This window comes from Juglans microcarpa x Juglans regia, chromosome 1S, assembly GCF_004785595.1.
Source record: "Juglans microcarpa x Juglans regia isolate MS1-56 chromosome 1S, Jm3101_v1.0, whole genome shotgun sequence".
Classification (NCBI taxonomy): Eukaryota; Viridiplantae; Streptophyta; class Magnoliopsida; order Fagales; family Juglandaceae; genus Juglans; species Juglans microcarpa x Juglans regia.
This window is the reverse complement of record NC_054595.1, coordinates 2,398,186-2,409,497: the sequence shown is the minus strand read 5'-3', so window position 1 is coordinate 2,409,497 and position 11,312 is coordinate 2,398,186. Positions and strand designations below refer to the sequence as shown.

The 11,312-nt window shown below is 38.1% G+C and overlaps 1 protein-coding gene across 6 annotated transcripts; it reads right to left on the bottom strand.

Annotated features, from left to right (window-relative positions):
* On the bottom strand, positions 1 to 11,144 carry LOC121246174 (splicing factor U2af large subunit B). Of its 6 annotated transcripts, XM_041144212.1 has the most exons (13): positions 10,861 to 11,144; positions 8,202 to 8,485; positions 7,969 to 8,082; positions 3,368 to 3,450; positions 2,667 to 2,737; positions 2,518 to 2,562; positions 2,367 to 2,426; positions 2,176 to 2,236; positions 1,947 to 2,059; positions 1,388 to 1,834; positions 1,140 to 1,275; positions 797 to 864; positions 1 to 394 (listed from the first exon to the last, which is right to left on the bottom strand). In XM_041144212.1, the coding sequence occupies exons 1-13, from the start codon at positions 10,987 to 10,989 to the stop codon at positions 257 to 259; spliced, it is 1,749 nt and encodes a 582-aa protein (XP_041000146.1). In that variant the 5' UTR covers positions 10,990 to 11,144; the 3' UTR covers positions 1 to 256. The 6 variants fall into 6 exon arrangements, with proteins under 6 accessions (XP_041000146.1, XP_041000148.1, XP_041000150.1 ...); XM_041144213.1 differs by lacking the exon at positions 1 to 394 and having other exon boundaries at positions 849 to 1,016; positions 10,861 to 11,138; XM_041144214.1 differs by lacking the exons at positions 7,969 to 8,082; positions 8,202 to 8,485; positions 10,861 to 11,144 and adding an exon at positions 7,323 to 7,415.
* Between the last annotated feature and the right edge of the window lie 168 nt (positions 11,145 to 11,312).

Sequence of the window (11,312 nt, the reverse complement as noted above, 5' to 3'; positions counted from 1 at the left end):
AAAAAAATCACACTCCAAATTGTATTTTGCTAATTGTGCCACTTAACATCGACAAAGCAAGCTAAACTAATTTGGTATCATGTTAAATCTGTAGCAAACCCTAACTTAACAGCAAATATTAAAGGGGTAGAAATGGGCACACCATAGGCTGCAATATGTTCCATATCCATCAACATGAAGTGCCTCAGCGAGTATTGAGCGTAATCATGAAGTCGTACAAAGGCAACACTAGTTAGAAGACTCTAAGACCATACTATTAGCCTTCGTAATCCCCCTGGGCAAACTTGTTCTCTGGATAAAAGACGGCCACAACTTGATTCCCACCAAATTTTCGTCCATTCAACCCAGAACGAGCTTTTGCTGCACCATCAATGTCTGCATACTCCAGAAAGACCTGGCATTAACAGAGAATTGTTTTCAGCAATTTTGAGTTCCAGCAAATGAAAAAGTTCTAGTTAAGGTACTGGACGAGTTTTTGGTTGCCAAACAACAGAATTTAGGGCATATGCATGCCTCACACGCACACCAACATTTCCATTATAAATGCTTGTTTTCCTTTCAACAAAGTAATCTTATTCATCTTTCTCACATTAGAGATTCATCTTGGCTTAAGTTTCCTCAAGTCACATCACTTTCCCACAACTTATTGGTAGGCGTGGGAGAAAGGTAAGGCCAGGTATTTGCCTGAAAGGAGGAACATGTGACATCTACAACTCGCATATCAAAATTACCAAGCATCATTGAAGTAAATTTTCAACTGCAGGAAACTAGATGGAAATACAAAAATCACACAAACCTTCCCAACTCCGGGTGATGGTTCACCATTCGGTGTTGGGCGCGGGATGACGAGATTTGCCAGAGTACCTGCAAATCACATTAAAAATTCAAAATGCATAAGATTTATCAATAATATACAAAGAAACATTCTTCGGTGAACATGGAAGAAGGTTATGGAGGCTTCTGTCTGTGCATGTTAGGCCTGATTCTTTAAAGCAGAATGTGGGACTACAAAAAAGCTGTAAAACAAAAAAGATATAGCACAGACAAAATTAATACATACGCAAGAATCTTAGCAAGTGAAAATGAAAAAATATGAAAAGTGTGTCACCTTGTAATCACTAGTCAGACAAAGGTCTTACCAAATTTTCCACATTCTTCTCTCATGTCTTCCAAAATGTCCTGATAATCATCATCATCTTTGAGTTCATCAGGAGAAACCACCTGAGTTAGACACACAACCTTTGTTGCCACTACACCAGGTTGTAACATGAGCTTCTGCAAAACAGAGGGCATATAATATTAAACATATACGCAGATATTAGTCGCTTGCTAAACATTAGCAGCAATACTGTGACGAGATCTACATTGAAAAATCAGATGAGTTCACCTGCAATGCAATCTGCTGCTGTGCATGCAATAATATGTTCTCCTGCTCGGGCTTGGGTTGGTTGGTGCCCTGGTTAGCACGCCTGACAGTGAGAGTTTTATCACCCATTTTAATTCCATTCAGAGCTGCACAAGCTATGTCTGTAACTGAAAGATCTTGGTAAACACAAAATGCATAGCCTTTTGAATTTCCCGTTTCTCTGTCTTTCACAAGGTCAAAACCCCGAAGTGGACCAAAAGTCTCTAACAACTCCCTGATCTGGGTCTCTGTGAAGTAATAGGGAAGCCCGCCAACAAATATGCGGTCAGGACCCTCAAGCCCACCAGCAGATCCTGGAGTTAACCCAACGGCAGATAGGTTCAGATTAGGATTGGGCTGGCTCGGACCAAGTGTTGCAGCAAGAGATGGGTTGTAGTCACTAGGTCTCCTCACCTTAACAGGTGCACCCTGGAAAAAGTATAATGAATGAAAGAGGTCAATGCCATGTCATGTTCTGACTGAATTTATCAAAGGTAGACAGACACACAGAGGTTGATCATAATAAAACTCGAAAATACACCTCGAAAATAATCCCATCTAAAGCCATTGCATTACTAGCCTCCTCAACAGATCTCATCTCTACAAAAGCAAACTTCTTTTCATGGTTTATGTAGACATTGACAACAGCATCTCCTGCACAAACAGCGGCAGGGTAAGAGAGAGAGAAAGAGAGAGAGTTGTTTAAAAAACTACCCAATTAAAAAGGCAGGTAATTTATGAAGGCAAGCTGATATCAAACACCGACATACCTGGACCAGCAGTGTTTCCTCCAATTGCAGCCATGACATGACTGAAAAATGTAGCAACAGACTGCAGATGAACATGTGAGATCATTATAATCACTGGGTGTTATTTTATTTTATTTTTTGTGGGAGAAGGGGGAGGAGGGAAGAGATCAAAGATAGTAGGAACAATGAAAAAGTCAATGAGATGGATGAACCTGTTCATTTGCTGTTGGAGAAAGGCCACCAACATACACCCTCCGAGCATGCCTTGTTGCCTGAAACCACATAGCAGATCATATTTCATGTTAACAGGATACAGACATTCTAATATATTTTAAATAAATACTAAGTGCTAAATTAACTTACCTGTTGAGTCATTGCCTGAACTGGCATGACAGGAAGAGCTCCAAACTGCTGCATGCAAACCAAGGGCAAGTGATTAATGACAATTATGCATTCTCATGGATATCATTTGCACTGGACGCGAACGCGTGCTCACACACACAAGATCATACCTGACCAGTTGCTAAAGGAAACATGTTTGGAAACATTCCAGGAATGGTCGGGCTAGTCCCAGGAATCTGACCTGCACATAGATTTTACTACTAAGAACGAAACAGTAACATAACATCTTACTTTACTTCAATGTAACTCGACTCTTATCACCATTTTCCACAAGAGCACGTTAATTAAGTACATCTTAACCTCTTTAAATAATATTTATCAAAGGAGATGAAAGGAATACATTATGTACAAATTATGGAGGTAATATTCGTAAGACTACCAAAACAGGCAATAGTTCCTGGTTGAAGACGAACAAGACCCATCAAACCGGTGCATTGTTTCCTCCTTGTACATAAAAGCTACAGAAGTCGGCTCACGCCCATTGTCAGCTCAGTGGGGCAACTAGCCCAACATTGCCTTCTTACAACAAAAGATAGGACATAGAAACAAAACAAACAAACACCAAACACAACAAAAAACCAGAAACATCTCTCAGTTCGAATTCCAGAATTATTTCACTAAGTAAACAGAAGAAGTACAGTCCATTTAGAGACCACATCCTGGAAAGCTGTATGTGCAACTGAAAGAACAAAAGTATCGCTTACCAAATTACACCATGCAATTTGATAGGAACTTTCCACACTATATCCAAAAAGAAAAAGGCAGTTAAGAAAATTATATCATTCTTAAATACATAAGAGGGTACATTTACCTGCTGCAGCAGCAACAGCAGCAGCAGCACCAGGTAACAATGCAGAAGCAGGAGGTGCCATATCAAAACCACTAATCCTTTTGCTGCAAGTAAATACTGTTAAGCTTGCATTTGGATAGTGAGGTAATATCAGATATTTTGTGAATAATAGTAAAAAAGTAATGATAAAATATTGAATAGTAGTGAATAGTAGTGAAAAATAATGATAAAATAATGAATAGTAGTAGAGTGTTCTTAGAACACTCCACTACCCAAACGGAATTAGTATACCAAGAAGAGAGCAAATATACAAGTGACACATTCTTTTAAGCACTCGGTATTCGAGTACATAATCGAAACAACATGGGTAAACCACAAAAGAAGAAACATGACAGCAAAATAGAATGGCCACATCAACCTAATGCAGAACACCACCAAACAAAAAAAAAAAATAGATGCATAAAAAAAAAATTCGAAATAATATGCAGTATAATATCTTGGGTAACTTATACCCAAATGACATTTAAGTAACGTTCATGACCTCAGAAACACAATATCACTATAATTCATGCAACTTACAGAAATATGCATTCCATTATTATACCCACCACAGCAGAACTCAATAATGGCAACTTATAACAAACCAAATAGATTAATATGTTCAATAAAGGCGATGAGTTTACAAAAGTCAGAACCTATCAGCTAATGGTGGACAAAAAGTTTACACACTATTTTACAGTTATAATCCCCAAGAGGTTAAAACTTCATTTTTTTTATAAGTAAGAAGTTATTAATAATTTAATATCAATAGGCGTAGCCAAGTAGACTGGACGTATACATGAGAAAGCACCTAGCTAGGAGCAAAAATAGATACAAGGAAATCATGAACATTAAGGCCATGATAGGAAAATGATCTGAACAAAGCCCAAGAGGGAGAAATTAGAAACCTATCCAATCTAGACAAAGCCCAGTTGGATGACCATATTAATGATCCTCCAACCTCTTGCTTGGGACAAAGACTCGCTTCCCCCGATCTCTCACTTGGGAAACGGGTAATGTTGAAGCCACCACCAATCCACCAAGGCATGTCCCACCAATCCAGGTTTGGCCCATAAACTCTAGCAAAGGCCCACTCGAAATCATCTACCACCTTTTTTGAAAAGGCAAGCCACTGTAAATTCCCCAACACACTCCTCAACTCTCTCACCACCCTTGTATACCACATAACTAATACTCCACTCGAAGCTCCCTTAGAAGCTAAATAGGACCATCCTACGTATTGGCAACTCCACAAACTCCAACAATCCTACAAGAAATATATCTTAGTCCTCAGACATTCCAAGTTAAATCTTGGGCTGCATAATACAACTGGTCTTGCCCTCCCTCGACTTGGACTACCTCCCTTAGCTTTGTAGTTGATTGCCCAAGTACGCTTTAACTAGCTGGTCTTCTCAGAACTTGATTTAGTTACAAGTGACCCACCTCAATTGCAGTGAGTAGTGACGTGAATTGGTCCTCAGATCCTCCACATGTAATCCACACACACTGCTATATCTCATTAACCTTTTGCAAAACCCAATCCAATGATGAACCAGCTATATCGTTGATCGGCGGAAGATGTATCAGGGGGACAACATCTTCCCCAGACTCAACTCCAAACTGTACATCAGGCCCTAAATATTCCTCCTCACAAGGCACCAACCACAACCCCATCATTTCCTCAACGCCATCTCCTGCACACAAGTTCCGCACCTCAACAGCGTCATTGTTACTGTCACTACCTTGTCCGGAGTAATGTGTTAACCCAAAAGATGCCTAAAGAGGTACCAAGAAATTAGTTCTCTAAGTCATGGGTGGTGGGGCCATGCTCACCATTTGAAGTTCTAGATTGGTGGCAAACCCAAACACTGTACCAAGTCTCGACAATACCTCAAGTTCCTTCCCCCTAAGGCAAGGTTTGGCAACAATGACTTCATGAAAATTTTATCAAAATTTTTTAACTCTTAATTCAAACATGTTTACACCAAAACAATTTCAAAAAAAATGTGCCTGGACACCCGGTGCGAATAAAAAAAAAAAATAACTTCCCAATAAAAACATCTTTTAAAAACTTTGTCAGCCCAAACATATTTTTAATGGATCCCACCACTTTCAAAAAACCCCATAAAAACCCATCTTCAATAAGTTTTCTCAAAAGTTCCAGAAATTTTCAAGAAAAATACCGTCATCCTATCTCCATATAAGCCAATTTTATCCTAGATTCACTAATTAATTATGCATAAACTATGCCCATGTTTGGTTAGTGTTTTTTTTTTCCCAAAAATTTCAACTTCAATCCAAATATCTTCCCATGTCAAAAAAAAAAAAAAATATCTATCCAACTGTTCATCCAATCATTTGTCTAGATTTTAGTGAAAAGAAAAAAACTCAATCTAAAACAAAAACTACCCCAAAAAAATAAAAAATCTACTTATCTTGATGTAGAGCCTATGGCTATCAAAGGCATAAAAGTGCATAGAGGACAAGAATGGCTTGAAAGGAGGATAAAATCATGCAACAATAGCCTAACACGAGAGTTTGCTCGTCACTTAATGTTCGGTCGAGCGAGTATGTAATGCCCCAATGGAATGCCCAAACCACATGGCCTATACTCCAAAACGACTAGTCAATAACACAATTGGAGCTCCATTGGAACCTTATAAAGAGCAAGAACTTTTCGTTCTTAAGCAATATGGGATCTCATTCACCACCTACCATTATCCTTATCATATGGTATATCACAATCTCCCCCCTTATCATATGGGCCTTCCATTGGGGCGTTAAAAAGAGCAAGAACTTTTCTTTCCCAAGCAATGTGGAATTTCATTTACCACCTACTCTTATTCTTATCATATAGGGTATCACAGAGTACTAACAAAGAAGTTTGTTGGATGTTCAATTGACCAACATGGCAAATAAGCAACACCTGTGAACAAGTTTTCTAAACGTTTGCTAGACCCTCAGTCGAGCAAACTTTCCTGAATTTGTTTAATTGTATTTTGGATAAACTTTTAATTCAATTTGAATTGTAATGAGTATTTGAGATAATTACGGCTTACATGGACGAAATAATGTTATTAAGAGATTGATTTTAAATAGATTAAGGTGTCGTTTGGATTTGAAGATGAGTTGAGATGAGTTGTGAATAGTAGTGAGATTTGTGAGTTAAAGTTGATGAATAGTAATGAATAGTAGTGAGATGAGTTAAAATGAGTTGAGATGAGTTGCGAATACAAACCGGGCCTAAGATTTATCTACAGTTTGCTTAGTATTAACATTAGACTTTATATTATTTTAAAGTCCTCCATTGTAAGTCTTATAAAAGGCAAGTCTAAGGTCATTTTTTTTTATAAGAGGTATTGATACGAATGAAATAGGCATAACCCATGTACACAGGAGGTATACAAAAGAACGCCTAAATACATTCTAGAATGGCTAAATTAAAGATAAGAAGTCATGAACATTGTTTCCGTTAAGCACAATGGCTGAAAACCAAAGCAATAACGTGTACAAAAAAATCCAGAAGCTCCATCATTGCGCACTCCCTATCTTCAAAGCAACACGCATTCCTTTCCGACCAAATACACCACAGAATGCACAACGTAATCATCTTCCATACTGCCGCCACTTGGGGACAACCTTGAATCTCCTTCCAACAAGCAAGTAAATCAACCACCCCCAATAGCATTACCCAAGCAACATCAACTCTTCTAAAGATCTCATCCCACAACACTCTTGTCACCTCACAATGCAATAATAATTGATCCACTAATTCTCCATGTTTTTTGCACAAATAGCACCAATCCATCACAATGCTCCCCCTTCCTTAAGTTGTCCGTGGTCAAAATATTCCCAAGAGCAGCAGTCCATACGAAAAAAACTACTTTGGAAGGCACGCGAGACCTCCAAATACTTTTCCACGGGAAGGATACATTACCTTGTGATGCCAATATTTTGTAATATGCCTAGACTGTAAAGTTCTTGCTACCATTGGACCTCCATTATATCCTATCCCCCTGTGCCATTATACTTCCTGTGGAGTATATCAATCTGAAAAAAAAAATCTGAAACAGTATGCAATTCCCAATCATGAATATCCCTATTAAATAGGACATTCCACAGGTGAGAACCATGAGAAAATGCCAGCAGAACCGCCACAGAAGCATTCCTGTTAACTGCAATACTATATAGAGCTGGGAAAGCCCTATCAAGAGCTCGATCTCAACACCAAGCAGATCCGTCTAAGGTCAATTTAAGAGGTTCTTGATTATTACTATTCAGATTTGATTATGAAAATACTGTTTGGGAGAGTTTTCCCTATCCCTTGTGATCTTAGAGTCAGATTGTTAGGATTTACATAAGAGTTGCTTCATTTTCATGAAGCAGATCTTTGTTTTGTCTATTCCACTGCATTCGTAGTGTTAGATTTGGTCTATACACTCCACTTCCACAAACCCCAATACAAAACATATTTCAAAAAGATTATTCAAATTTTCCTATCTACTTTCACAAAACCAAATAAATGATATATCACATAAATTCTCAAATATTCTCAAAGTTTCTCTCAACCAAACACACCATACCTCTTTGAGCGAGAGCGAGAACGTGACCTAGATCTACGCTCAGATCTACCCCCTGAACGGGAGCGAGACCTACGCCTGTGCCCATCCTCTCTATCTTTGTCATGATCCCTTCGTCTGCCAATAAATCAAGCAATATATCAACGCCCAAAGAACCAAAACAGGATAAATTGGTCCCTCAAATCTTCATAGGGTACAAGAGAAATATGTCAAAATACACCATTTCATTTAATTACCTTTCATAGTCCCGACTTCGATAATAATCATCATCATCTCTATCCCTACCTCGTTCCCTTCTTTCACTGCGATCCCGATCCCTCTGGCGATCTCTATGATGACGATCCCGGTCACGATCTCTATCCCTTTCCCTATCCCTATCTCGGTCTTTGCTTCTCTCCCTATCACTGCTTCTGACTCTCTCCCGATCACGGTCTCTATCCCTGTCCCTCTCCTTATCACGCCCCTTTTCTTTGTCCTCCCTACTTTTAGAAGATGCTCTTTCATAATCACGAGAACCATGCTGCAAAGTATTAAGTTATATTAGCAGTTTCCATCAAGTATAACAAGAAACAAAATAGCAGATCACTTATGTAATTAAGAGAGTTTAAAGAACCAATATGTAGTAAAAAAATATGTGAAAACAGCACCTTTAAGCTTATGCATTAAAATTAATCACAAATATATCTTAAAGTGCTTTAGTTACTGGTCAGCAGGAGGACCCACAAGACACAATAGATGACCAGCAATGTACGCTGCACTGCCTCCAAAAAGAAAACAAGTGTACATGTAAAAGCATCTACACAAATTAAAACCAGTATGGACTAAAGAGCTGTGTGCACTCGAGTGCAAATTCCATTTAGAGCCTAGGTGTAAAGCGCAAGCGTGCTCTTGATCATAAAAAGGATTTAAAATGCAAGATGGTAATACATTTAGTCTATTACCTCAATTTATTATAGTTTTATGCAACATGAGAATCAAGTAATAAACTAATTACATAAACTTAAACAGCTATTATATAATTCTTGTGCTTTACTAAATATACACATCTATGATAAATTACAAGGTTGAAATCAAAATTATGCCAAAAAGGCAATAACCAAAAAAGCTCAAGAATTGTAGTATTGAATTCTATGCTAACATAAGCAATCAAATATCAATCCATCTAGAGAGCCAACTTGGACTATTATATCAAGTTCAAGGCATATACATCTAGTGTCATTTATATGATCTCTCTCTCTCTCTCTCTCTCTCTGACCGGCAAACAAAATTTTATTGATCATAAGAATAGGCAAAAGCCCAAGTAACCATTTATATAATCTTCAATATCAACTAAATACTTAAAAGAGTATTTGTTGACATCATTTTCTGGACCTTGAACTGATATTTTCTATTTTCTTCAAAAAAATTTACAGAAGTGTGCTTTTCTGAACTTTAAGCTCACGAAAAAGGCACTATAAAGTGCACTTCTGTAATGAGCGAAGGAATGTCCAAAACCACATATGGGCCCATACTCCAAAAAGACTAGCCAATGTTACAACTGAAGTCCCTTAGAATGTACTATAAAAAGGAAGAACAACTCCTTCCCAAGCAATATGGAATCTCATTCACCATCTCTCATTTTTATATACAAACCGGGGCGTGTTAAAATCTCCCCCCTAAATTCCCGATGTCCTTGATGGACCATTTCAGTATTGGTGACATAGCTCAAATCCCACGCCTCTGGTTGGGATTGGCTTTGATGCAATTTGTAACAGCTTAAGAAAGGCCCAAGCCACATCTGGGCCCCTACTCCAAAAGAACTAGTTCATGATACAATTTAAGTCCTTTGGAAAGGAGATCAAATTCAAGTGAATGGACACTCACAAAAGCAAGGTCTGATTGACTGAGATTCCAAAGGTTTCTACAGCACATATACGAGCCCCTTCTAATGGAAATTTCATTATAAAGGAAAAAAACTTCTCCTTCCCCAGCAATGGTATCCTATTCACCTCCTCCCCTTTCTATATACAATCCGGGGGTTTTACAGCTTTGCTTTTTTTAAATGAAGTGCTTTGACCTTGGTGCTTAGAGCTTCAAGCTTAAGTGCACTTTGGCCAACTCTGGATAAGGAATAGGTAATAATTATACCCTCCAGTCAATAACACAACTTAAGTAATATCAACAAGAAACAAAGCTAATTCCCTGAACCATTAATTGTACCCCAAGATTTAATGAAATGAATAAAGCTGAAAATTTCAATCAGACCCTGAACTCACAATTTTCTTCTAATTGAAAAACAAGTGTTCCTCCAAAATCTAGTAACCTAAGACAAGAACATATCTCTTTCAAACTCATCCAAACCTGCAACAATCTAAAATGATCTTGTGCAATGGAAATAACACAAAATTTTAATATTAAAGTTCCAAAACCCATAAAATGGTACACTTCAGATTAGAATACTCCATCTAGAAAAAATAAATAAAAATAGCAAACCCCAAAAATTCATCAAAAACCAAACCATCACATCTTCTACAAGTTTATAATTATATTACTTCCCCATAATGAATCTACCGTTTTGTACAAGACTCTAATGAGTTACCCTACATAAGCTCACCATGTAGAGCACCCAAAAGACAACCCAGCAGCTTTCAGAAAAAATTGTAATCTCATTGCAAAACTCTAAAATTTGAAGTAGTGAACTAATAGTTCATCAACAACGCACAATTTGAAATGAATTCAAAACCCTAAACACACGTTCAATATCTCCCTTCCAGTCAGAACCCAAAAATTCAACTTTAAATGAGCAGCATCATCAATAAACCCTAGATTCAGCCTAAAACCCTAAGATTCACACCCAGCCAACGCTTCTTCACAAAGTCTCATACATAGACACTAAAATCCAAGTGTGACGTATACCTTAGACCTGGAGTCGCTATTATCGTCGGGACCGCCATGGCTGCCACCGCGAGGTTGAGGAGAGGAGCCACCGCCATAGTTGTCTGCGTCCTCTCCGTTGCCTTCGTATCTTCCTTCGTAATCAGACATCTCCGCTTTCTTTTACTCGCTCTCTCAATCCTTCAGCGCGTCCTCTCTGTCTTGATTCGTGTGTTTCTTGGGAAATTTGGTCCGCGGAATTTCAGACGAGTGAAGTCTAGGAAGCGCTGAAAATTCTAGGGCTCGATTGGGGCTTCCCTAATTTATATCTGGCACGCAGCTGACTGAACACGTCAGTTAAACTCGTTCGTTAATTTGAAAATCTATGTGAGTTTTTAGAAAGGGAAATGCTTTTTCCACGTGGTGGCCACCGTTGCATTTTTTTTTTTTTTTTTTGTTTCACTTAATTGTTAAGTAATTATTTGAAAATGAAT

Excerpts from the sequence above, each read along its gene's own strand:
- LOC121246174 (XM_041144212.1), bottom strand. The coding sequence starts at position 10,989 with ATGTCTGATTACGAAGGAAGATACGAAGGCAACGGAGAGGACGCAGAC. Across the intron at positions 2,237-2,366 it reads CTCCAACAGCAAATGAACAG|TCTGTTGCTACATTTTTCAG; the intron begins GTTCATCCATCT and ends GTTCATCTGCAG. Across the intron at positions 865-1,139 it reads AGAAGAATGTGGAAAATTTG|GTACTCTGGCAAATCTCGTC; the intron begins GTAAGACCTTTG and ends TGTGATTTGCAG.